Source organism: Aquila chrysaetos, chromosome 5 (assembly GCF_900496995.4).
Source record: "Aquila chrysaetos chrysaetos chromosome 5, bAquChr1.4, whole genome shotgun sequence".
Taxonomy (NCBI): Eukaryota; Metazoa; Chordata; class Aves; order Accipitriformes; family Accipitridae; genus Aquila; species Aquila chrysaetos.
In genome coordinates, this window is record NC_044008.1 from 34,598,706 (window position 1) to 34,626,629 (window position 27,924).

The following is a 27,924-nucleotide window of genomic DNA, read 5'->3' on the forward strand; positions in this document are numbered from 1 at the left end:
TCACTGATTGTGGGGCATATAATGAATAGAAAAACCGAAAGCGACACTGAAAAAAAAAAAAAATCTCTGGCATGGAAACAATCCAGTTCGACTGTAGGACAGTTTTCTTACTCTCATTCTAATAGTTTCCTTCCTGGTGTTTACCATGTTAACCAATCAAAATATTCCATCAGGCTGTAGTAAGTATTGTAAAAAACTTCTTCACACGTGCACACAGCTGTGAGGTCTTTCTCTGATTTGGCATTGAATCTGGAAGATGCTGGCTAAGGACTTTGGCACTTAGTTGACTCCAGTGTTTTAACAAAACGTCCCCTCTGCTGAATAAGTAACCTGGCCCTCATGGTAGCTGTTGGGCTTCAAAGCGGCTGCAGCACAGATTGAGCTGGTATTAATTGCACGCTCCCAACTTCTGAAGTTAAGGATGTGATCCCTTTGCTGCTGGTGGCACGGTGTCTATGGAAGGGAAACGGTTTTGGTCCCATCCAGAGGATGCTGGTGATGCCCTCTTTTTTTACAGAAATATTGAGCTTGTCCTTGTTTTTCTTTTGTACCTGAAGCCAGGTAAAATATTCCCATTTAACCAAAATGTCTATTCATGGCTCTGGCAGTGTGTAGGAGTCCATAAGAAAATGAGTTATTCCTGACTAGGTTGCCTGACTCACCCCACCATGAATGCTGTTGGACTGAATGCAATTTGATGTATTTCACGTAGTACTATGAGATCTTGGGCATTGGAGACAATTTCAGGGAACTTGCTTTCTGGGTAATCTTGTTGATTTCCCAATAGCTTCTAGGAACATAGTTGCTTTAACTGCCTGCTGTTGCTTTAGCTACAAGTTGTGCTGATGTTTGCACAGCTCACTACGGGTGACGTTAGCAGCAACATTCAGTGTCTTGCAGACTCTTAATGAGCAATATAAGGATCCACATTCCCTGCAACAGCCCAGGGTTTGACATAAGATTTTCTGGAGAAAACAATGGGGAACATAATTTCCTGTTCAGCTTGTACCTGCCCAGTTACTCCCAGGTGTAAAAGCAGGGGTAATTCAAATGTTTGTTTTCTTTGAGGCTGGATTAAAAAAAGGTCTGAATGGCATTTTGCAGCAGGTTTATAAAATGAACTGTGGAGTGCAAAAGCATTGTTAAGAGCAAAGGGGTATATTAAGACAGCCCGGGCCCCATCGGAAGATTTATGTCAGTTCATTGCAGGTTTCAAGTATATGTAACATATCACTCTGTAGCTGAAGGAGGGAAACAGGTGGCTCCTAACCCCTGCAACGAGGCTTTGAGGACATAAATAGGGCACCTATCTCTGTCCACTAGTGATATTTTAGGCTGAAGTGCCTCTGGATGGTGAGGAGGTGTTGTTGCAAGCCAAGGGGAGACCAGCAAGCGACCTGTAGGAAACAGTAAATAACGTGGGGTATGTGAAAAGCTGTCTGCCTCAGCAGCTGCTTCTTCCAGGGGAAGTTCAGAAACGTTTTGTGCTAAGCCCTCTACGTTTGCTCAGGACGGACCAAGTTAAAGGTGGGGATTCACAGGAGAAACGTCAGTCTTAGCGTGAGCACTTGTATTAACTCCTGCACGTGAAGCTGTTTGCCGGGATAGTTTGAGCGCGGCAATCTGGAAACTGGGTCAATGGCTTGAGCTGCTTGCGTAAAAGCTAAACCCAGCCATCTCGGAAAGAAACGGTGGGAAGGGTCGGATGCTCTGTGGTGGGAAAGGCAGACATTTCACCTCGGTCAGAGAGGGAAAAGGAGGCTGGCGCTGATGGCACGCAGCCATCGCTACCTGCCATCAGTGAGCTTCCCCCGAGAGGAGGTACAGACCCTCCTTCTGGGAATAAACAGCTAGGTAATAATTTATGGGTAGACAATCTGTTACTCAGGACAGGGTAACTTTCCCAAGCCTTAAGATAAATGTGCCAGGAGAGGCTCATGCTGTATGTAAAGATGAATAAATTCTGTGAACACTTTCCATTTGAGCGTGTGGAACTTGAAACATCCACTTCAAAGTGTCCCGGAGAGCTGTGGCCAAGCGAGTGTCCTTTTATGTTTAGTTTTGCTTCTGCTGGGTGATAAACACCTTCTGTTTCATTGTTAGTAACGGAACAAGGTCTCCATCTCATTTTACATAGCAAAATTAAGACAGCGTATTGATTTCCGAAGCTATTTATCGTTATATGACGATGCATCAGGTTTAGAGCTTGGCTCACCAGGCGGGCAGGGGCATTTAGGCTCCACGTGACATAACCCCTTTCAGCTTTGCTTTGCTGATGAAGGCGGCATCTCTGCAGCACTGCGAATTGCCCCCCAGCACCTCCGTGTCCAGAGGGTACGGAGGTATCAGCGGTGTCTCCTGCGTAGCTGGAAACAGCAGCTCTTCACAGGCTTTAGTGGTTGGGAGAGCAGTTAGCACAGCAATATTTTTTTTTTTTCCCCCTGGATTTTACTAAATGTCTGAAATGAGCAGCTGGAGCCAATGTTGCTCCCTGCAAACACTAGCCTAAGACTGTTATCTAACCCAGGTGTGGAACAGGAGGTTACTTGAGATCCCTTCCAGCTTCATATCTCCCATGCTCTCCTGAAAACCGTCTTTATCACCCAGGTTCAGCACAAGCTTTCAAGTGTTCGCAGTCAGTGATGATTTAATTAATTAAAACCATTCTCCAGGTGGTTTTTTTGGTGGTTTTGGTTTTGTTTTTTTTTTTTTTTTTTTCAGGATGCTACTGCACAGCACAATATACCATGGAAATATTGACAGGATTGCTACCAGAGCACTGAGACAAAGCTCCACGGGAGGAAACCGTGACCCTGAGCTCACCCTGGAGCCCCAGCCAAAATACCTGCGCTGGGTGTCAGCGGGCTGGCCCTATAGCAGGTCCCCCTCCTGGGGGACCAAGCTGCTGGGGGGGGGTGTGGAAACCAGGAGCTGTAACGCCCGGGAGCCCTCAGCACCTTGTCAGGCATGTTGACGGAAAACCAGGCAGGTTTCCACTCAGCTCTGCCGGGGCTCTGCCAGAATTTTGTTGCGATAGAACATTTTCAGAAACACTTTCATTGAAATTTAAAGTCAAATAAATGGAAATTTTCCACCTATAGCACCAACTAGACCTCTCAGTGAGTAATTGCTGACTAGCTCTAATTACTATTATGTCAGCCATTGAGAACTAGCCAAGCATGCCAGGGTTTACTGAAAATTAACACCAGAGCCAGCTGCTTTGTGGCTTATCTAGGCCTGCTGCCCTTCTTTCAGATGGATGTTGTTTAACATCATCTTTGATTATTTATGGACTAGAGAGAACTTTGCCCTCTAATGAGTGTCCCTTGTTCTGCCTCCTTCAAAATCCAGGCTGAAATATTTATTCATTACTTTTGTATTTTTCTATATCACTTCTGGCATTCTTGTCACATCCATTTAATGACACACCTCTATGAGTGCTAAAACTTCTAACACATTTTCATTGCTTTCTTTTTTGTCCTTGAACACATACCTTTTCCTTTTCTTTAACTCCCCTCATTCGCTTGCCACAATTTTAATTGTTTAATTAAAACAAGCTTCTGCCACAAGAAAGTTATAGGTCAGGAACCATCGAGACAGAGCAAAGGAGATGTTGCAGGGAATTAAGGATACCTAACCATAAGGGAAGGAGAAAATCGGGCAGGATGTTGGTGTGAGCAAGGGTCTTGGTCTGCAGTGTCTCCCTAATTAGCAGGCAGGTGGCAAACGCTGGCTGGCCAGGTCTGCGAGCGTGGTTCTCACATGAGCTCATCGGTGCTGGAGCGGTGCGAAGACCAGTATATTTTGGGCTACGATTATACACCAGACAAATATGTAACAGCGGGAAAACCTACAGCTGCAACGATAGGAAGTATTTATACAGAGCGGTACCATCTGGCACGCGCTCCTAATAGTGACTATACTTAGCTGCTATACTGTGTATCCCGGCTAATCCCATGCTCCAAAGAATGACGCATTCAGTATCTCGCAGACAACCCCACTTTTAATGCCAGCCATTCTCTACCCGGTGATGTCTATGCAGCTCCATGCATAGATACAAAACGGGGTATGCAAAAGAGTTGTTATATGAAGGGGCTGCCATGTTGCTCATCTGCGGATACATGGATACACAAATTTCTCTCTTAAAAGGGAATGCAGTTTTACTGATGCTTGCGTTAAGGCTACCGGTTTGACTCTCCTTGATTTTCAAAGAAATTCCTTCTCCTGCTAGCCTAAAACAGAAGAAAAAAAGATCTATGGTCTTTGAAAAATTCATTTATTATACATCCATGGATGGTTTTGTAATAAAAATCCTCACAAGGCCTATTGTCAACGTTACAAAACGAACAAGAAACTCCAACATCCACCATTCCCAGCAGTGCCAATAAGTTAGTGTGCAATACTACCCCTGCTCCCAGTATGCGCAGCAGCTGCATATCGCTGTGACCAACGTATTTTAACTTGAAAAACTGACATTTTACAGACTCTCTACCTCTATTTGGACACCAACAGTTTTGTGCTGTGAAAAGGCAATGAGTTATGCCATTGTTCCATAGTTTTTCTGTTACTTGCCTTGAGGTCATCCGTATTTTAGGTGGGCTACGTGAATTCCTGAGTCTTTACATGTAGCTGCAGTCTCTATATGTGCTTTTGCTCTGAAGCAAAGATGCGGTTACAGTTCAGTTCTTCCATACGTGTAACTCTCAGTAACGGTAACAGGAAAAGAGGTGTGTGGGTATGTTACTATTAACTCTAGTCGATGTTATAGGCCTCTTCAGTAATAACGCAACATTATTTGTATTAGTCTGCTTAAAATAGAGCAAAAGATTATTCGCACCTTTTTCTTAAAAACTGCAAAGCCAGAATTAGCATTTGCGAGGAAGCGTGGCCCAGTATATTAAGGATACAGTACTCAAGTGAGCATAAAATACTGCTCAGGAAGATAGCAGTTGGCATGGAATATGTATTTGATATGCTTTTCCAGTTAACCTGTAAGTATACACACATTTATCCACATACACACACACAGAATTTTGTGTGAAGCTGAGGAGTGAGCAGAGGCAACTTTTGTGTGCTTTATGGCTTTCTGAGTTCACAGGTGTGTACTCAACAGATTTCTAAGTTGGAAAATGAAAACTCCAATTACACGAGCCTGGATTTGTGTAAGCGTGTTAAAACCAACAGTTACACCTTCCCACTCATTCGCTCTGCTTTGGAGTTAACGTGACTTCTCTGACTGTTTTTCCTTGGTGTGTACAGAGAGCATATGTAGTGGGTACTCCACAGCACAGCCAAAATCACAAGCTGGAGGGTACTGGGTGTTAATTAAGCATCCATATAACACGGAACTTAACCTTCTTTTTTTCTGTCTTGCACAGCTGCATAGCGTGATATGCTTGAGATCGTCAGTAATGTTTTTTCCTTTGCATACCTTAATTAGGTATGTTGTTGAATGCTAGCATTCGCATAGACAAGGTAAGGTACAGCAATTGAGCAAGTTCTACCCAAATTTGTGGTGTGCAATGGTAATACAGAACTTTGAGGCACGTATTAAAAATTCTCAAGAGGAAAACATCTTGCAATTTATTGTAACCTAAGTAGTAAACATCTGAATGTGTTTTTACACAGGTAACAGTTAGGGCTTGCTACAGGTATATTTCAAACACCGCTGAATAAAAATGAACCTTTTACAAACCCACCGATCCAATATGTTTTCTTCAAAACAATATTAAGTGTGTGGCTATGAAAACAGTGACACATAAAAAAATTTTCAAAAATCATTTACCACAGGGTAACATTTTTGTAACTAGAGGAAAACAAAAAATTATGTACATAAATACATATATTTTTATATATAGCAAATTACAGTTTCCTGCACTGAACATTTATCAAATACACAAGTACTGAACAATACTGGACAGGGTGCTTTGCCACCCCTTGCTGTCTCCTTAAATTCCCATGAGAATGGAAGACAAGTTTCTATGGAGGATATAACTTGTTCAGTGATGCAAGCTCACACAAGAATTAAAAAAGTAAAGAAAACCAAAAAAACCCACAGCAGAAATGCCTGACGTTTCCAGCACAGGCATCTTTAACACCAAAGCGCGAATGCTCAACTGTTCTTCAAGCACACGCCCCAGCACAGGGTCTGCGCCAGAGAGCTTTATTCAGTATGACAGCCGTCACCTGCCAAGGGCGATGAATTTGGGCAACAAATCTGATGCTCAGCTTTGTCCACTGGCTTGTCAAAGCCATCATCTTTCTGATGATGGACAGGTTGGTAGGGAGCAGTCACCTTTCAGATCCCCTACAGAAACTGTACCTTTTCTCTTGGACCTGGGCAGCCACTCCCATGAGCTTCAGATAGAAAACAAGGTACTAGCTGGTTTTCTGGCCATTAGCTTCCCAGGGCTCTGGGAACTGTGGTTATTAGTATAATGGGAGAGTCTGAAAAGGGTGACACCAAGCTATTTTTGAGGACTATGTACACAGTTGTTTTGGTTTTGAAAATAGAAAGCATCCACACCACACATTTCATTTCACCTGGCCAGAAATGCTAAGCTCAGGTTCCTAATGGATAAATAATGATCCTTAGTGAAAAGGATGACGTAGACTCCACTGAGTTCTCGTGACCTTACCAGAAACTGTCTTCAAAATACTGCAGTTACTAGCTAGGAATAACAGTCCCATTTAGGTGTCCTTCAGAACACAAAATGCAAATGTTTATGGTATAAAAAGCACTTGCTTGTCTCCACAGGTTAGTGATGTCTGGAACTTGGGGGATTGTAAATCCAGTCCATTACAATAAGAGTCATACTCACAATCATGAAGATTATGCCAAGTATGAGAAAAATTAGAGCCTGCAATTGGAAAATGAGATTTTGTTAATAAAGCAAGTGATTGAACAGACTGTAGTTCACAGACTGCCCCACTGGAACTACATTTATCTAACAACCAGGGCCTGAGTTTGGGTCATTCTCCATGAGCTACGCGAATCAAAGTTAGTCCTGTGTGAATTTCAGTCCAAGAAAGCCAGGCTTTACAAGACTAGAGCTGAAAAAACCCCACTTTGTTACCATGAAGAATAATACAAAATATAGCAGAGGAACAGTTTTTTCCTTTAAAAACTGACCAATTTTCAGTGAACAATCATTTTCTCTGATATCAAGAACAGCTTCAGTTAATCCTTTTCATACTTATTAGACAAAGAGGTAAGCCCATCTCTCTTCTCTGAAGGCATTTCTGTATATATTCAAGTGATTCAGGTGTTTATAGTCACCCGTTGCTTTAGCGGGGCTTTAGTTTACCGTAATCTGTCTACACTTAACAATATTCTGCCTTGCAACACAAAGATGAATATTGTATGTGATCTCAGTGCAGGGTGTGAAATTCTAGATGTGCCTAACACACAGCAACATGAAGAATGAACAAAGAGACATGAACAAATATTCACAGTCTCTCTATAATAACAGCTCCAAAGTAATCATTAGAAATCCTTTTATGATAACCTTTTTTTTTTTAATACTTGCAGTATGTATCGGTTGAAGTTCCACTTCCATGGTTTTTGTGAACTTGTGTATAGATGTGTATATGTACATCTGTTTACGTTATGTGCCTTCATCAGTAACTTTTCTGATTGAACTTGTAAAGGACATCTCCTTGGTGATATTGTTAAATGTGCAATAGCTATTGATGTTCAGGATGAAAGGTACTGCTGGGGCAGTCTGGCACGATGTATAAATTCACGTTGTGTATAAATGATAGACCTTCATATAAGTCTCCTGCAGGTGTATGGATCTGTCTCAGTGGGGAACTCACTATGAGTTAATTATGTCTGCAATACAACTTCCTTCTTAACCTTGACCTCCCGTCTTCCTGGTAATCCACAGCTGGCCTTCTCACATGAACCAACGGCTCCTTGTACACTGTCTTGGAATTGTTGATGCAAGTGCAGGTGTTAACTAGAGCTTAGATTCGATTAAATAAATGCCTTTTTCTAGTGATTTAAGACACACTTTAACCTAGGACACTCGCTGCTGTGTATCAGTAGCAGCAGGGCACTAAAGGCTTTGACTTGTGAAGCCTGGCTCTCCATGCTAAGGTGAATCACACCGCCCGACCTGTGTTTGGCGTGAGACACTACCATTTATAAGCGACTGTTGGCTGTTGCAAGTCAAAGGCCTGAGTATTTGTGACCAGCGGAAAGCACACACCCTCCCATCCTTCCTTCTGCAACTGCTGCCACCTCCCTTACCCCGATCTTCTGGGGAGACCTCAGGGGCTCCTTCTCAACGAGCCGCAGGTAGAAAGCAGCAGGGAGGATGAAAATCAGCATCGTAGCAGAAGAGGCACCTGGAAGAGAAAGCAGAGCTGAGTACCGTGCCGTCTGACACATCAGCAACGTGGTGCACCTACAAAAGAGAGTCTGTGGGGAGGCAGCTGCTCTGTCGACAGCATTCGTGCAGATGTCCGAACGCTTCTTTGAGCGCTCGGGGCCCAACGAGGCGCTCGTTACCGAGAGCCCAACGTGGTGGCCCGGGTGTGAAAGGCTGGGAGGAGCAAACCAGTTGCCCGCGTGGAGTATGAAATCTGAAAAAGGCAGAACCCCCATGGAGGTGTCTTTCTTAAGGGTATCTGCATCCCTGAGTCCTCAGGCAGCTCAGAGCATGGAGGCTCTTCGTGGTCCTCCTTGGTCAGAGGGCAAAACTGACCAAAAGAAAGAGGTAGGGGCAGAACAGTGAATGACAAAAGAAATGCATCGCTTTTCTCCATTTTCTAACAACATCACCGTTTGGAAGTCAATACATTTTGTCTAGGCTATAGGTGCTTGAAAACCCAAAGTGATTTCCCTCTCCTCCACACGCACTAAATGCCCTTGCCGCCAAAATGGGAATTCCTTACCAGATTTTATACTGGGATTATTCGATTCCTTGTGCCTCATGCAAGGTAGCAACAAAGCTGGGTAACGTTTAGCTTTGTCTGTCAGCTCTTCGGGAATTTTTGTGTCCCTTTTAACTTTAATCTGTGTTTATATTACTCCACTGTAGGACCCAAACTGAGACTGTCATTCAGTCCATGAATGTAAATGTGTTGTGGAAAGGATTAACAGAGTAAACAAAAAGTCTTTATGAAACCTACCAATAAATCCAAAGATGTCTTTAATAGTCGGGACAAAAATTACAAGCAGGTTATTAAAAGCAAGAATTACTGCTGCAATCAGGAAATGTCTTATCCAGCTGAACGGCCTTTTGGGAAACAGCAACGCACTGATAGATGAACGGATCTGTAAGGTGAAAACCAGCAGGGAAAGTAAAACAGCAATTAATTTATCTTTGCTTTTCACTTTTTTAAATGGTCTATGCTAGTTACTTTTGCTGTGAGAAATTCTGACTGAAGAAATGTGTTTTCAGTCTTTGATTCCCTTAATGTAATCTCACTCTGATGTAGGTTTTTGAGAACTGGGTTCACAGTTTAATGCAGAAACTCAAATATTTGCAGTGTAGAAGAAAGTCAAGTAAATAGGGTGTAAAATCAGGGACATGGAATCTGTTCAACTGAGAGATGCTTATATCAGCAAAAAAAACCCCAAAGAAACCCCCACTACGAATACTAATCAGCGGGCAAAAAATGCACGGGTGAAATATGAGTTGCTGTATTCCTGAACCTGATCCCTCCGAAAATCCCACAGGAGTTCTGTCATTTACTTTTGTGAGAGAAAGAGCAAGCTGTTGTTTTACTTTCATTAAATATATATATCTCTCAAAATAAAAGCGTATTTTTCAATGCCACTTGGAAATTATGATCCTAAAAGCTATTGCAGAGGATCCTTTTTGCTCCGCTGACTTTCTCACACAACAGAGAGAGAGTTTTTTTGCTTTTTCATCAGCAAAGATGGTAAGTTGGAAAAAGGTCAAGAGCAAATCCCTTTGGTGGCTGGAGACAGTGTTACTCCAAAGTACCGTGATTAACTTAAAAGATTTGAAAAGTACAAGTTGAACAAAAATGTTTTTACACTGTAAAAAGCTCAAACCCCACTTCTGTTTGGCTGTTTTAAAACAACAGACAACTGTTTGTGGATGAGTTTGGCTATTCAATAAATGTTTGGGCTTCTGTCAGACTTGGAGCCCATCATTTGAAAACACAGCATGAATTTTGCATTTTATGTTTCTCAGGTTGATATGAGCCAATATTAGGAAGAGGAGGCAGATTGCAAAAATTTTGTCCAGCCCCTGAGTTGATGTAAAACAGCTTTATTCCACCAAAGAACTGCTGCCTGCGTTCTTGTTCACTTATTGTCAGCATCTTGTGCGTTATTCCTGCCGTGACATAGTCCTTAAAATGAAGCTATCAAACTGAAGTTTTACAGTGACTAATGGTACATAGATCTATATAATTTTTTTTTCAGCAATGCAATGATTTCTTTTTTTTTTAAAAAGATATAAAGTCTAACTACTTTAAGAAAATACATATGTGGTAGTTAATAAAAAAATAGTTGATACAACTATGCTGCTAATTTTGAGTAATTAGATCTGCTGGGCTGGCTGGCCTCATAGGCCGTGTAAAATTGTTTGATATGCTGGCTTACAAGGAAATGATATTTTCTCAGGAGTTCTTTTAACAGAGCAGTTAGTGCTGTGGTATGTAACTGCTAAGCCTTTGCACACTATTCAGATATAAAAATGATTATACAGAAAGTTAAAATGCAAAATGCTACATCTGGCAGATAAGAGCCTTTTGCAATGCCCTTAGCTTGTTTTCCCATGAAGAGTGACCAGTTCTTTAAGACTTACTTAAGCATTTAGTCACTGGTTTAAACATGACATTTAAGGCAGAGCACCGGAGAGCTCTAAGCTAGACGGACTGATCACTCTGGGTGCTTTATACCAGAACTTTTTATTTTTTTGTAGACAGCCTTGAATGGTGATCGCTTCTCTTAGGTATTTGTCAGCAAGCCTGGAAAGAGTACCTATGCAGAGCTCGTGTTTGCGTCCAGGACAACGGAGCAACAGGACGCCAGGGTCACTGCTCTCGTCAGGTGGGAACACTACGGTGTGACGCGGATTGCTGGGAGCCCACCGGCAGCATGATGCTGGGCGTCCACGTGCCCTACAAATGGCACTCCGGCCTCCCCAGACTTAACGACCGGGATCAACTCTTTCCTGCCCTGCTGCGTAGCAGCTCAGGGAAGGCACGAGGGACGGTCCTGTGCATTCGGGAGCCTGGAGGTCTGCTCTTCAGGTGGGGATTGATCCCCGAGAAGGGTCAATCCCTCTGCAGAGCGATTTGTTTAGCTGTGTCTTTCTGCCCCCGCTACTGTGGATATTGCCTTTTTTTCCCTGCGAACAGCACCTAGAAGCTCCAAACTTTGCTCGGACATCTGACTACGTGGCTGAGTCCTGACTGCCTCTGTTTTCTGGTACTTAGCTTTCTGCCCTGTCCATAGAGAGGAGCACATAAGATGTGCCCAGGGCCTCTGCCCCTCCACCTTGGCAGCCAGGTCTGGCAGCCCTGCACCGCACGTGGCCTGAGCTGCACGTGTCTGTCCTGAGTTTGGATGCTGTAGTAGGTGCCTATAGTAGGAAATCTCATAAGTGGTTTCAGTATATCCCCAAGTCTTTGATACTTACACTGCTGCTCTGGTAAATATAGTACAGAGAGAGACAGGGCAGTTGTTCCTGATTTATTTCAGATTTATTTATAAAGACTGATTTATTTCAGTCTTTCAAAGTTTGCAACCCTAACTGCCTAAGGTCCTTGCTCTGGTCAAACTGCATACGAGAAAACAGACCCTCCCAAATGAAAACTCAGGCTTACTTTTCTTCAATGTTAAAGTCTGTCTGTGCTGAGTACATCCAGTCAGTGTATACGGGCTAGCCCTGATTTCAGCTTCAGCAGCTGTGTTACTTACGGGGAAAAGGACAAGGGGCACAGTCAGGGTTACAGCCACCAGCACTGCCAGGCGAACTGACAGCAAGAGGGTGTCGAAGGTGTACACTCTGGTGTATGTATGAAGTAGCTCATCTTCAACTTCTCCTACGAAAAGGAAACAGAAAGGAGTTAAGTTGCTTCAGCAATATCTGCACATGCAAAAGGATCTTTATACTGCAGCCAGAGAAGATTAGCTTTGGCCCAGCTGCTGTCATCAGATACATGTTATGGGCTAGGCACGAAAGAGGAGTTTCCCCAGCACAGCCAGTTCAAGTCCATCATTCAGAGATGATGAGGGTAATACAGCGCTGAGGTGATGCTTTGTACTCCAGTATCTCAAATGACTTTCTCAAAGTCATTAAGTGGATGCGGAACCTAAGGTAAAAATAATTTCTGCGATACCAAATAGGAAACAACTCACTGAACTGGGAACAGCTCCCTTCGACCTCCACCCAGGTGTCCCAGCTCTCAGAGAGAGCCCTCTTGCCCCGGGGATAGAGAGCAGATTGTGCTGTGTCATTCACTTCTCTGCTGTAACAGAGGAACTAACGAGGTAAAAAGAGGTGGCGTTTGCATAAAACGGTGTGCTAATACAGGGGCTGCTCTGTTTACCTACCGGTTAGTCTAGCTCACCCATATTTTTTTTACACTAGAATGATTTGCACCTGTTTTTCAGCATAGGTGAAGCTGAATTAGTGGCATCAGAGCCAGGGTGGGTAGCACTTAATAGTGTCATGTAAAACTGTTGAACACTAGAGTATTTTTAGTACGGTCACTCTTGGCCTTTGCCAAGAGCCAAGTTTACAGCAGCTTGTCGTCCTAGTTCACAAACCCAAGAGATACACAACTGGTCCCCCTAGTAGGTGCCTCTGAGCCTCTCACGGGTGAGGAACTTGCGGCCTGACAGCTGGATAAGTCCCACCGCTTATTCAGGAGGTTACACACTGGGTATTATGTTTGAGTAATGCTTACATCTGGATTCGGACCCACAGAAGATACACGAACACCTGTGCCTCAGTGTGATAGAACCACCTTCCCTGCTTTAAAATGAGAGGGAAAATTCTGCAGAGAACAGGGCTTTGACCTACCGTAGAAGGTAAGGTATCCAAAGAGGGCAGCCAGAAGATACATGATAAGCATGCCAGTGATGGAGATATTTGAGACATTCTGCATCCGCTTTCGGGAGCGACTGAAGTAGGAGAGAAAGAGAGTAACAGTGCTATTCTTGTAAAGCCTCTATTTGTTCAAGAAGTACTCTGAAGAGTCATAACTCTACTGACATCCCCTCACTGGCTAGTAAGTTCAGAGCAACTGTATTGGTTATACAGAGCTCTTCACTTGAAGCTTCGCAGCTCTGTGCAGACCAACACCACAGACTTATAAAAGAAGTGTGTCGAAACGCCATTTCTACTGCTTACTTAATGACAACATATAAATGTGCCATGTTACTTTGTATATCATTATTTATATACTATCAATCTATCTCAAATGGTGTATTTTAACTAAAAAATGGAGTGGCTAAAATTACAGGGCAGGTAATAATAATAGACAAGAGCTTTCAGTCAGCTCTATAAGAACATACCCTTATATCTAAATAGGGCTGTTCTGCACGTTCAAGAACCTCCTGCAGGTCAAATCCTTTCTTTAGAAATCCTTTGGTTAAAGATTTGGTGTAAGAAAATCTTCAGCTTATAGGACCTGGAAGCATGTTCCCAAGTCAACTGAGAATTTTTATTTCTTCTGAGGTTAAACCTGCTGAAATAGGAGGTAATGGGTCTTGGCCTCCTTGAGTTTTGCAGCATAACCTCCTGTAATGTAATTCTTGCTGTTGAACAAATGCATTTTCTTAGCCCTTCCCAACTGTGACTCTGTGCTGATTTAAGCAGCTGTATTTGATTTTTGATATTTGATAAGCAAAATGGGCTGGGTGAAGAGCCTATGTAAGACACCCAAACCAATGGCATCCCAAGAAACCTTAAGAGTAAGCAGCAGCTGACCCGGACACAGAACTCATTAAGATATTATCAGAAACCAGAATTATCTGTTTCAGTGCAACCAAGTTCCCCAGTATATTTCACATCATTTGAAGGACTGTCCAGATTTCTCCTTTCCTAAGTAAATATGGATCAATGCGGCTTTCTGAACAGTGGTTCTCTGTCACCAATACCTGACTATTAGGTCAAAGCAAAGCCAGTATCTGCTTACTACAAAAAGCAATAAATCATTAGCAGGTGGGTGTCTACACACCAGCAATCAAGGCAGAACATGTAGAAAGTGATCTCTAGCTATGGTTAACTGGAAGTATGGGACAAAATTTAAGAACCTTACTCTTTCAGTTCACTGTATATTGGTAGCACCTCAGGGTGGCATACGAATGCAAATGCCAGGATGGGTATTGCATAGGCAGTCTGTAAAATAAAGCTCCCATTAGTAAGAATGGTCACTGCTGTACCTCTGACTTTTGGCAGGCAGCAGTTTAGCTGTGGTACGAATGGCTAAAGACAAATTCTACAGAATCTCCCTTACCCGTGAGTTGAACACAAAGTATTTTGGCTGACACATGTCACTACTGTCACTGTGTGCTTCATATTCTACACCACTTTTGGGTGAGGTGTCTCTTGGATCCTCAAGGCCCGGCAAGTGCCCAGCTGTGTTGTCCATCATGAAATTCACACCAGAACCGAGAGACTCGTTTGGTAACATCACCAGGTGCATTGGCACTGTGTTGTTGGTGGCGGTCCAGTTTTCAACCCCGTGGTCCATGACGGGGAGAGGACAGGGTACTTGGAATTTCTTGAAGATTACCTACAAAAGAGTAGACAACGTCATCAGAAGAGTACCACCATAGGAGATTACACTTACATCCAGGGTATGGCAAGAGAAATATAAGCAGGCACACAGAAGAGAGAGGGGAAAGAGAGGGAGTAAGAAACCAAGTGCTACCACTTCTGCTTCTCCTGCAAATGTTTGTTGTTATTCTGCCTCTGCTGTTGTCCTGCTCTATTTTTTATTCTCGAGTGTTGTTTTTTAGGGTGATCTTTTTTATTCTGGCTTCATTCGGCAATGGGCTTGTTGATTTGGTTCACTTGCAGGTGCTATTGTAGCATCCACATTAAATTGTCATGGTAAGAAATATAACAGCGTTGCGCAGTTTACAGGCTCTATATTTGCTTAGAGACAATACCCAAACAGTCACCTACCACACTGACAAAGAAAACCATACAGGTCAGCGAAAAACCACTCGTATAACCAAGATAACCTGTGCAGCAAGAAAAAAAAACAACAGTTCAGCTACATATAAATTCACAATCCTAATAGAAAAAAGAAATGAGGTTAAGTGGGGCATTAAGCTTACCTAAGCTCTTTAGAAGGGAGAGGGGAAGAATAATCCCAACTGTTACGAGTATTACGAGGTAGTTCCCATTTACATACCACTCCCTAAAAAGGAGGAATAAAAAAATAACAATCATTATCATTGACATCAAAGTGAAAATTTTCATCTGAGGTTCAGGCTGGGCAAAGATACCTACCCAGAACTCTCCTCAAGCTTCATAAATGCTCTGATCACTTCAGGTAGTTCATATTTAATAATAAAGAGGTAGCTTGACATTGCTGAAAAAACCAAACAAACACCTTCAGAGAAAACAATGTAGTTCCAACAAAAATAATTTGTTTTAAAAAACATTAATGCTTTATGAAAAACACATTGTTTTGAGAAACAAATTTTTGTTAAAATAGAGAAATGAGTTTTGTTCCAGTAACAGTGTGACTAAACAGATGGTATGTTCTCTTGATATTGTTTATGAGCACGTCCTGAATGACATCTAGCATTCAGTATTATAATACAATACAGTTATTACTGAATTAACAACATGCTCAAATCACTGTTCTGATGAAATTTACACTCTTAACTTTTCCTTTTGCTTTTCGGTTGTAAATGTTGTTTTTCCAATGGATAGTGTCCATCGACATTCTGTAGTAGCTTTAGTTGTTACTGCTTCTAAACCTCTTCATCTACCTTATCCTGTCTATTTTCAGCTTCTTTCTTCCAAAGCTCTAGTCCGTATATAAAAAAACAAAACTAATTGTGAAGATTCCTGATGGAAGAGTGGACTTCTATACCTCTCATTTAAATGTACTGCCAGAAGGCATGCTTTTTACAGTTATTTTACTCTGGCCACAGAGAGGTCTCTGGAGACCTATGGATTGACCTAGACAAGAAGATTAGAGGAACAGCTATTCTTCTCTAACAAGGAAGCATACTTCCTTCCTGAATTCAACCACTTTTGATATCCAGGCTTGAGGAAGGAATGGAAGACCATGGAAAAGGACCTTTTATGAACAAAATTAAAAAGTCTCTTGCAGTAGAGAGATGTGAACCACCTCTGTCTGGGTAGCAAAGTTGCTGTAAAAGGACAGTAACGATGTGTCAATGGAGATTTACAAAACGTACCAAGTTCCAAGAGAGAGATCACAAAAAAAATCTACATACGTTTAATTGACCAGTGTTGCATTTAATTTATATTTCAACTACCTCTCCTTAAGAAAGCTGGAAAAAATTACAAAGTCCCTGAGTTTTCAGATCTGGTGTTCTCCAGTCTCTTAAAAGGCTTCTTCCAGGGTAGTAAAAGGAAATAAGCTTTGCTGCGTGAATGCACAGTCCTACCCTTACTACTTATATTGGTAAGTAAACAGTCTCCCGCTCCGAGGGGATGGAGGTTACTCAATAGGTATTTCACAGGAAGTATCTTTGTGGATGAATACTTTCAACAATCACTCTGCAACACTCAACATCTTAGAGAGATCACAACCCAGCTGTCATTTCAAGGAGAGGATTCAGCTGGAAAATGAACTACTGAAGAGCCATTCTTTTATGGAGAAATCAGAACTATGTGCTGTTCCTTTTAGGGCAGATTAATCTTTTCTAAGTTGAAGCAGATGGTATCTAGTCTGAGCTGTACTCAGTGAAGAGAAACGGCCAACTCCTTGAGGACAGTCAGCCAAGCCATTTTAGCCATCCCTGAAGGCTCTGCACTGGTCATGGAGAGATCCCAGGCAACTAGCTTTCACCAAACACTGAAGTGTCAGGTAGCTGAAACTAGGCAAGATGAATTCCTCCTGTCCTTCCTTATTACAATATAGTGTATACTGTACCTGGCTCATCTCTGATGCCGTTTAGCCAGACAGAGGAGAGAAAGCATTTGTGTTCTGTAGAAAAGCATCAGAAGTTGGAAAACTTTTGCCCCTTACCTCCAATATTCTGCATTGTGACTGAAATGAAAACACCACACTTCCCAGGCCAGCCAAATGCCTTTTCTCCCAGCTTTTCATATATTAGTGATCCTGAAAAAAAAAACAAACCAAAAGAGAAACGTGGGCCACTACATTGGGCATTCTTGATGAATTGCATTCCAAGGTAAAATACATGCAAGCATGCAGTAGGGAATATTAGTCAGTCACAGCCTGATCCTCATACCTCCTTCTTTTGATATCTTCAGTAAGAGGTGGACTGAGTAGAGCGACAGTATTGCTACGCTGAGCAGCAAAACTCTGCAAGGCAAAGCAGAAATCAGAATCCTAAGCAGGACATCAGAGACACAGTTGATTTAAGCGCACACTTCCTCACTCTCATGAAGTTCAATGTGTAAATAGTTTTCAGCAAGTTTGTGCTTTGGATTCCCAGTGCTAAATGCAGAGATAAGTGTCAACTGTACCTTACTTGTGAGTGCAGTTGCACCTTATACACTCCAAAAGCCCCTCAAGGCTTGTTTAAGTCTGCGTAAATGCCAGTTCTGTGTTATTCCACACAGACAGAATCTTACATCTTAACAAGACCCTAATAAAGTAAAAGGATTTCTGTGCAAGAGTCAGGTCTTTGGTCTCTTAGCTTCTCACTGACCTCTCATTTTAATCTCTCTCCTTACTCAGAGCTATCAAAAAAACCCAAACCCCAAACCGTGATTGTGACAACTTCACTGCCAGCTCTGGGCTAGTCACTACTTTCGAATTCTGCCATGCTATTGTGAAGTCGTGGAGTTTACCTTGAGATATACGCTTTGCAAAGTACATTAGAAGTTTTGCATGGTGCTAATGCGTGGCATGACACTGGAAAAACCTGCTCTTGGAGCACTTGCAGCATACTCTTCTAGCCTAGTCTGCTTGAAGGTACTGGTGCCTGAATTCATTAATTCTGATTACTGCCATGTCTCTTCCACGTGACATTTGCATCCTATGTGATTTCAGTTATCTGCCTCTTGTGAACTGCTGGTGAAAAATGTAGCTTTGTATGACATTTTCAGGGCACAACACTGTGGGCAGCATATCTTATTACCATAACTGTCCTGTCATCAGCCTGCAAAAGTGTTGGTGCCGAAGGGGATGCGATGATAACATGACAGAGCTAGGAAACAGGGATGTGCCTTACTCCGTGGCTGAACAGGAGGTTGTGCCCACACCTTCCACCCCACTGAACACGCGGTTTGGTACAGATACCGGAGACGCTGACAGCCGAGTTTGTAAATGAGTTACAGTGTAAGAGGAGACACAGGTCCTGGGGCCAGGCGATGGCCACCAGGGCGTCACAATTTTCTCTGACGTTTCTTTCTCCAAGAGAGACAGGCAGCGCTGCTGACTTCGTGTGAGCAGGGTCGTCCCTCATGCTGTGGGCTCACGCAGTATGGTAAGCGGGGATTGTGTCTGAGGCCGCAGTGTATCCTGCCAAGATGCCATCCTTCTTGATCAAGGGCACCCATGCAGCTGCTATTCAGAGACGTGGTCTCCGTGTCCTCACACATGAGGTATGGTAAACCAAAGCCTTCCTGGCTGCACTTGCTATATCATGCCAGGCAGCAGAAGTGATGCTCCCACGCCATTGCAAACATTCCCCATGGGAGAGGAAGATGTAATGGGAACTTCAGAACCCTCCTTTTGCCTTCACCCTGTGGAACATCTTCCGGCATGAGAGCACTTGGGCAACATGAGAATGGTAAATTACAAAAATTTAGACAATGCTGCCAGCATCGTCTAAATTAGAATTAATGTCCAGCAGTTTCCATTTAGTAGACAGGATTTTTCTGTCCCGCTAACACTAACGTCATGATCTGTGAAAACAGAGGAACCTCCAGCAAGTGGATGCATGCCATGGGGGTAACAATATCCCCACACAGTTTTATACTTTTAAATAAAACTCCTTCCTCTACCAGAAGGGAGAATGTTCTCATGCAGAAAGTATGGAAGTAGGACAGAAAAGAAAATGAGCTGTGGGTGGAGACAACCTTTGTTTTTGCTGCTTATGACTCCATAGGGTTGCTTTAGCATTATGCCCTGCTTTAGCACTGCCAACAGAGCTAATGTCATTAGGCTTATATCAGATTTTTTTAGCCACCTGTGTGAATGAACTTTAAAAATAAGAATATTACAAAGGTTGTGTTTTTTTCCCCCTAAGTGAGGCTTGATGTATCACAGTTTTCTTTCCAGTGATAATTTATGGCCATACTAGTTAGTGCAAGTGCTCAGAGAAAGTTGGAGAAAAAAAAATCCTACATTTTTCAGACTCTAATGTAGTCAATTTTAGAACCAGCTTCCATTTCTGTTTCTGCAAATACTATGTCTAAACAATTTGAGTGCAGGTGCTGGGAAGTACTTATCCAGGACATCATTTGCATCTACAATTAATTTTCAGTTAAAAATTCTACTGGCAAAACAGGAGGTGTTTCTTAGCAACTAGAAGCTACATGTAGCATTTCAAATGCTGTTGCTGTCGTAGCTACACAATCTCCAGAAGAAAGAAGCCATATAAAGATAGCCATGCAACCTGATTTAAAGGCTTGTTAGATTTCAGTAATGTAAAACAACAGCCTATTGTCATACAGTACTGTCGTGTTTTATTCCAGTGTCATGGGGGATTAAAATTAAGGCTTCAGTTAAAATTAAAAATTAAAAAAAGAAAACCAACATTTTTTTTTTTTTTGTACAGTCTGTCTCATTTTACAAGGTTAGCTATAGATTAAAAACCCTCACATGGCTATCTGTTACTGCCTATCAAAACCCATTTTGTATACATACTGTATGTCAGCCACATTCCATTGCTGTCATCTGTGCACATCGAGTACAAATAGACTTGAGGGAGCAACATTAAATCTGAATAAATCTGTGAATGCCTTCGCATTCAAAGCATGCTGCTATTTCAGACTTAGAGCGAATATTGTTCTTCCATTTCTACATAGTGATTAGATAGTTGGGATGACGTAAATATATACTTTAAGGGTGATTTATTTCCCTTGTTGAACTCCCATACTGAACCACCAAGATTGCTGTTGTTATTTTAGGACCCGTATACTGTTCTTCCCCTCTGGTTTTTGACTGCACAGTATCAATTCACAGTTGTGTTCCTGATACAAAATAGGGCTAAAATAAAAAAAAAAAATGGTTTGTCAGCAGCGGAAGGCTCCTTGCGGTGCAGCTAAAATGTTTTCATTACAGATGATCTTACAAAACTTTTCAGCTAACAAAACAAGCTTAACGTACCTCTCTAACCACAAAAACTTTAGCTCCGGCTCACTGCTTATATTCTATTTGCTTTTGTTTCTATGTACTTACACGAAAAGGATAATTCCCGTGTTGGCCATGGCATAGGAGAGCCCTAAGATGCCGCTGCCCATAATGGCATTGCTGAGGTTGAACGACGACATTCCAAAGGAAGCTCTGCCCCGGTGCTGTTGGGAGCAAGCACAGAAAATGGCAATTAATTTGCCTTTTACTGAGCAGAACAGACTAATTATCCTAACTGCTGGTTTGCCCTTTATTGCTCCCTTGATCCTTAAGAGGTGGAGCTTCATCAAGGTTCCTGAGCCCACAGGCGCTTGCCACCATAAGGAGTCTTTTTTCTCCCCAAAGCCAGCTGTGCTGGTAGGGGTTTGCCTCTTCCCACTCGCTCCGTGTCTCGGCGGGGAGGAGGGCTACGGGCGACCGAGGTGACATAGCCACAACTGGCTGGGCTGGCTAGCCTCTATAGAAATACATGCTGCTATCTAACAGATTTCCCAATTACTGTTTTAAAAAAAATTCAGGTGATTTTTAAAAATTAATCTAACCGATTACTGAATTTTTCTCCAAGCAGGACGTGCTTCTTTCCTTGGAGAATGAAAAGTGTGTCTGGGGGAGAAGACGGAAGGGCTGTGCGGCTCGGGCTGGAGGCAGGAGAGTGGAAGAGGACAAAAAACTGGGAAAGGGGGGGATGATAGTGTGTGAGGGAGTCACATCTGCCACCAAGTGCAAAAGAAAGGGGGGGAATATGGCTCTTAATTTTAGCTTGCAACCACAAATAATATTTTTTTTGTTTGTATTGGATCAATCCTAATAAAACCTGTAACATGAGCAATAAAATAATGCCTTTCTTTGCACCAAGTTCATGAAAACTTTGAATAAAGTGAAATCCTGAGCAGAGGTACCAACACGCACACCCCAGGAACCGGTGTGTATTGTAAAGCCGAACACGAATGTCCTTTCTTTAAAGCAATGCGGCTGGATGTGGATTAATTTACGCCTATGCTGGAAACAGTACAAGCACACATGTACTAAGGCCCAGCTCTACCTTGATATAGGAGCAACAAAGTTCCCCTGGACCAAATCCGCTGTCAGAAAAATGCAGACCCACCCTGGCTGAACATCTCAGGTGAAATGACATGGGTGCTACTGATGTCCAGCTATGATCTGAGGAATTTTTCTGATGACTTGTGAAGGAAAGACCCAGTTTTACTTGCAAGGCAACAGAAAGGGTTTGCTGTGCTAACTATTAGAAAAATGTGTTTACTCTTCCAAAGCCAAGATTATGCTGATCAAGCTCCAGAGTAACTTTGTTTACTGAGACTTTTGGAAAAAGATTTGGGTCAATAAGATTTGCTTTGTAATTACTCTTAAAAATGAGTAAAACTTACATATTCTTCATTATATTCTTCCAATTTCTTTTTACCCAGATATCCATTTGTAAGGAACTTCTGACTTTCTGCATCATCACTAGCAAATGGACTGAACACAAAGAAAAATAAGAAAATATTAGGTAAGGCTTATGACACACATTATGTTCAGGTAGTGCCTTTTGTCGTCAGTGGGAAACTTTCCTTTGACATTGCAGTGAATATTTAAACATCGTTCAGAAAAAAAACCCTCTTTTATACTGTAAGATTCTCACGTCCAATGGCACGCTTAATAGATCTTTGCTTTGCCTTGGAATTTAGTTTTAAACCCAGCAATCTTCAAATTGTATCTGATTGCAGATGTTGGAAAGCAACAATTCCTCACTGCCAGCAGCGTGCTGAAGCCGAGCGCGCTCTTCGCATCCGAGGAACAAAGCGCTTTGCGACTGCCCTGTCGGGGATAAGTGCTGGGGGGTTCAGCAAGCTGAGAGCTGGAGGCAGACGGCTGGTTTTGAGACGTCTTTCTCAGGCCACCCGGGTGCTGGGGCTATGGTGGGTCCTGCTGGAGATGCCTGAGGGTGGGCTGTCCCCGCGGGAGCACCGAGCCGCTGCCCTCCGTACCTCACCCCGGAACGCGTTCCCCCGCTCGGCGCGCTCGGGTTGAGCTGCCCTGAGAACGTGTTAATTTACACATGTACTATCTGACCGGGGTGGTTAGAAAATGCCAAGCGGGGGCTGGGATACTGCGGAGGTGACTCCAGGGGGTGGCCGGCAAGTTGCCGGTGGGGGTGGCAGTCCTGGGCTGGACCTGCTGAACTGGGCACACCGTTCTCCAGGGCACAGAGCAGGGAGGGTTGGTGCTGTGGGAAAAGGCTAGCTAAACAACCACACTAATTTCATTGTATTACCTAGGAAATGTTTTGAGTCCCAGATGCCATTAGTGAAGCTGGTTTTTGTATTACTGCTTTCTAGCCTTAACGGAACAGCCTTCCCATTTAAATGCTTACCTCCTAATTGCAGCCTTTTCTGAATCAACCAGCTCCGTGTAGTTGTCTTCGAGGCTTTCCCCACTGTTGCTCTGATCATCAAGTTCGATGTTGACTTTTTGCAGCTCCATGCGATCCATTAGAGTGGTCAGCGCTTTCCAGCACACACGCTCGTTTCTTCAGGGTAAACAGCACCGCGCCGTCTGCTTGCGGGTCCTCTCTACCATGCGGGGACTGCCAGAACACTCTGTTCTGCAAACAAAACACAACAGAACTCATTAGAGTTTTCCTCAAATTAGAGAAACCAGTGTGAATCGTTGGGTTTGTGTTTGTTCTTTGTAATAGCATTAAGAGGGGAAACCGTTGCAGACTGGGAAAATTCTGGGCAAGCATAATGTCCCTTTATATGCCAGCACTTGGCCCTGCTGTATCCCGTCAAATGGTAAAGAGCGCAGGGGCCAACGGATGCACAGTGGATGTCCAGCATCTGGCAAAATTACAAAGCCGGCAGAAGAGAATTTCTTGATCTGCTGCTTTTGAATTTCTAGGAGATGGTGATGCAGAAGTGCTTGCTGTTAGAAATGAAGGGAGTGTATCAGGGTTTTCCTACTACTGCTTCAAAACATACATACTCTTAAGGGAAATGCTCAGTGTTTCGAATCATTTGTTGTAAGATTAATGTTGTCACAGATTTAAATGTTTTGAAGATTTGTCCCTTTCACTGGGGTCTGACAGAGGTGAGCATCTCTGTATCATCCTTTGATAATTAGGATGTGCAATTCTGATGCAGCAGTTTGTGGTTTTCAGTATATCTGTGTTTCATTCTTACTTGTCCCATGACTAGAAGCTCTGTCTCACGCAGGATTATTACATGGATAAAAGACTGACTATCTTTACCCTTGTTAGAAAAATTCCTGCCTTTTAAAAATCATATGAATAAATGCTCAACTCTCTATTTCTATATGGACCAAAGGAAACTATACAAACCAAAGTTACAAAGACGACTTCACCTCCGGGATTTCAGCAGCTTTATGTTACAGTCTCATCTGCAGATACACATTTACATTCATTTGCTCATTCCCACATTCAAGAGGAAAACACTGTGCAAGAAATGTTACAGTTTTACAATACTTTTCACTTCCCAAAGATATTCCTTGACGCATTTTATATTTCCATTTCACAGCTGAGGAGACAAAGGGGTGCATGGGTGAAGGGAGCGAGCACAGACCAGAGAGCACACTGCTGGCACACCTGGGGCCAGAACTGCAGACTCCTGGCACTCTACCTCCTACCTTGCAATCAGGCAGACTGGCTGGATCCATTACATTTTTCATAAATATCACATGCTAAATGCAGCCCAGCACTGCGTAATAACAATATCAGAAAACACCGCAACAAATAATTTCTATGTCTGGCTCTTTGTAACACTAAACCTGCAATTATTTAATAGCCTTTTCCCTGGTTTTGCATTTATGGATGTGTAGGTCCTCGCTCGATGACCAGACCTTCGCTATCCTCTGCTAGTGATCACATGCAGTTCTTAAGAACGCCTACAAATGTATTTGTGGTGGCAAAATGTTAGAGCGCATGTGTTAAAAACGTAAATGCGAACTTTAAATACCAATCCTGGAGGCTAAAACTGACTCCGGGCCAGAAATCAAAGTCAGCCTCCTTGCTTCTTACTAAAAACATTCACCCAGACCAGACAACTGAAAAGGAAAAACAGTATCAGAGTGCGTTAGGAGATTTCCTACCAGAGAAAGCGGCTGGGTTTACTCCTTTCTGCTGCCGCGCAGGGAGTGTGCGTGAGGGGATGAGTGATTCGGGCATCAGGGCAGAGCTGCCGGCAGACACATTCCAGTGGCCGGGGGGTTCTGCTCCCTCAGGTTATGAATAACTCCGGGAGACAAAAAAAATAATAATAATAAAAAAAACCCCAACGGAGCCCTCCCAACTGTGGTTTCATTCACAGAATCGTCTTCAAATGCAGACGCTGCCCTGTCTGAGAAACAAAGTCCTTCCAATTCCTATTGCTTATTTTTAATCTGTGGTGTAAAAGTCAGGCAGACAAATCTGACTGCGCTTAGCCCTGTTCTGGTAGAGGGTAAAATCTCCCCCGTGCGCACTGCCTAACTGCTTGTCGGAGAAACGTCTTTTCCAGAAGTGGCCGTCCAATAAACACAGATCTTCAAAGAGTTGGGAAACAGAGGAAAAGTAAGCAAAAAAGTAGCCAGGAGTTAAGTTACACAGAGATTAGGCTGAGGAGGAAAGTCTGTGCAGCACAGCAAACACACTTTGGAAAGGGGAGCAAAAATTGGCTGGAAATACATGTTACAGCATAAGAATCATCTGGGCATTGTCCTGTCAAACATTTACACAAGTAATCTGATTTGTGGGCGTCATCTCAAGAGGCTGTGGAATTCCTGCATAGAGCAGTGATTTTCGATTTTTTTTTTTTTTTTTTTTTTGTAATCTGTGAATTCCTAAAAGTCTTCTGGTGAAGGTGCAAAGCCTCAGGTGGCAAAATTAAATATGTTGAGAACCTGGTTTCTTGCAGTTGTCACTTTTTGGGGAGCGGTTGGTAGAGCTCAAGGGGGTCTGCAAACCATGAGCTGAAAGCCATTGGCATAAATGCGGGCAGGACGAGACCCACGAAGCAGGCTTGGTGTTAGATTTGAATCCCGCAAACACTAACGACTGTAATTACAACCGGTGGTGCCTTTGAACTTCGGTAGGAGTTGGCAGAGCTGGTCCTTGGTGGCAAATCCGTATCTTCAGGTTCCTAAGACCGCCGGCACTGACGGGATTGGAAGGATGTTGAGGTACCGGTTGCGCCTGCTCCCCACCAGTAACGTGGAAGGGGCAGAGCTGCCATCCCTTCGCCCGGGGAGCAAACGGCGTAGCCCTCGCCTCTCGGGTCGCTCCTCCACCTGCGAGACACTATTTAGCAAAAGGGGGGACGCGCTGGCTGGCTGTGTTTAAAACAAAACGGTGGCTGCGGCTGCACGCCGTACCGTGGCCAAGCCCGGTGCCGGGGCTGGCAGACGGGCGCTGGGTTGCAGCCCTGTTCGCGCCGGCTGGACCGCTGCTCCTGGGGGATGGCCAGGCACCGGGGCGGCGGTGGCGTGACAGAGGACGGCCACCAAGGTCGGGCAGGCCTGGGCCCTGCCAGAAGCCCGGCACGTGATATCGGAGGAGAAAAACCAAAGTTCATCTGCTTCAGCTTCCCTGGGATTTGATGCTTTCTGCTTCAGAGTTCTGAATTTTGTGCCTAAACCCTGTTCTCGGCACCCAAACCCACCGTGACTTGCCCAGCTTCCTTTCCCTAGAGAGGAATTTTGTAAGTTTGGAAGTAACCAAAAAGCTCTCCACTTCTTTTTCCTTCTCTTTAAAATCAATAATTTCCCCCCTTATGTTTACATACAAGAAAAATCTCTTAGCTCTACAGAGCTCCTTAAACTTGGCTTCATTACGGCAATGGTTTTGCTGCCTCCTGTGGCATTTGGCTGAACAGAAGATTTTTCTTCAAGTATGGCATTAAAATGGAAATGCTGGTTGAAAAGAGATTCGCCTATTATTAGAGGGAAGGTATTTATCCCTCTAAAACTGTTTTTCTCTTCAAGTATGGGGTGCTGCTCTGCTTCATTTATTAAGTAACGGTTTTCGGCAACAATTCAGAAAATGATGAAATTTTTGGCATCTGATCTCACAACGTTATTGATCTCTGTCCAGTCTGCAGTTAGGACATTAAGAGAATGGACAACCATTGGGGAAATAATGCCAGGTCACAGATATGACTAACATTTTCATGGCTTTTGCAGTATCAAAATTTGTAAGCTCCACCATGGTATCTGGTTTAGCAGATTTTGCCAGATTCTTAATCTGCATGACAGTGAGTTTATAATATTACTGTCTGCGCAGCTATTTCAAAATGAAATAAGTGTTGTCACTGTGAAATAAACAATTAAAATGCAAAGCCTGCTTTCACAAATTCATTTATTTACAGAAGTGTTAGCCAAGTAAATCAAGAGCCTTGAAAAAAATTCTCAGAAGTTAGCCAAGGGCTGCAAAGGAAAGCAGGCATTAATTTCTTAATCGCCTGGTCAATTTTAAACACCTTTTGCTCTTTCTTTTGTTGCTTAAGGTTTGGTTTGCTGTACAAATAATAATAAAAAAAGACTAAATTTCATTCCTGAAGAAATACCAAAGACATTTGCCAACATAAATTACCATGTCAGTAAATCTTAAGGAGCCCATCCTTCACATTGCACTTATATTTACATATTAATTACATTTCTAATTCTCAATTTTAAAAGATGTGGCCAGTGTCTAAAATACATTGATCAAACATTGTAAAGAAAAAAAGTTTTAGGTTTACCTCTGAGTCAAGCAGGTTCTCTTGCTCGCTTGCTAAGCAGGTTATATCTTTTAGGAATTGCACCTGTAATGAAAAGTTTGCTCATGTGCAACCTAGAGCAGTTGGACAGTGATTTAAAGACAAATGGGAGTGTATCAGATGAACCAATCAACAGCTGCTACACCCCAACAACTCCCTTTGACAAACTTGCGTCAGCTCTTTTTAAAAAAAAGGGCAAAAAAAAAGAAGAAAGGTAAATCAGTTTATTGGAGCACACTGAGGGCAAACATCTCAGTTACCAGAGCTATTTGCTCTCTGAGCTTAGCACTATTACAAAATGCATATCCGCAGAACGCTTCACCCAGGCTCGATCATGCTTTCATTTGATAGTCTTGATTTGTGAACAATGCGTGTGCATTAAACTTGCAGTAGCACAGTAGTAATAAGCCTGGAAAATAGGATCTGGGAGAAATAACTAAGGGCTCCCACACTGCTCTTATCTGAGCGACTCCAGAGCTACGCCTTGCAACTGCAGTAGAGGTGTGTAAGGCAGCACTTGGTCAGAAGCAGGCGTGTGCTTTCAAATAGGCTGGTTGACCTGTGCCTTAGTTTCCCAGTTGAAATATTTACCATAATTGCAATTGTGGAGCTATATGTCAAATGACAAATGTTTTTCATTTAACAGTAATATAGACCTGGGGAGAAGTGTTTCATTACCTGTGATGTGCCTGTAATACGG

General features: G+C 42.9%; 1 protein-coding gene and 1 long non-coding RNA gene across 3 annotated transcripts; one reads left to right on the plus strand and one right to left on the minus strand.

Annotated features, from left to right (window-relative positions):
- Positions 1–904: 904 nt before the first annotated feature.
- On the plus strand, positions 905–3,107 carry LOC115341611. Its single transcript, XR_003923456.1, has 2 exons — positions 905–1,527; positions 2,722–3,107. It is a non-coding gene; the product is annotated as an uncharacterized LOC115341611 (long non-coding RNA).
- A 2,443-nt stretch (positions 3,108–5,550) lies between these two features.
- Positions 5,551–27,329, minus strand: SLC38A4 (solute carrier family 38 member 4). Of its 2 annotated transcripts, none has more exons than XM_030014884.2 (16): positions 27,207–27,329; positions 22,850–23,080; positions 21,864–21,954; positions 20,527–20,642; positions 17,405–17,478; positions 17,179–17,271; positions 15,459–15,540; positions 15,284–15,366; positions 15,129–15,187; positions 14,455–14,733; positions 14,257–14,336; positions 13,017–13,117; positions 11,909–12,033; positions 9,139–9,283; positions 8,255–8,352; positions 5,551–6,860 (listed from the first exon to the last, which is right to left on the minus strand). In XM_030014884.2, the coding sequence occupies exons 2-16, from the start codon at positions 22,966–22,968 to the stop codon at positions 6,759–6,761; spliced, it is 1,647 nt and encodes a 548-aa protein (XP_029870744.1). In that variant the 5' UTR covers positions 22,969–23,080; positions 27,207–27,329; the 3' UTR covers positions 5,551–6,758. The 2 variants fall into 2 exon arrangements, with proteins under 2 accessions (XP_029870744.1, XP_029870746.1); XM_030014886.2 differs by lacking the exon at positions 27,207–27,329 and adding an exon at positions 24,583–24,696.
- Positions 27,330–27,924: the final 595 nt, after the last annotated feature.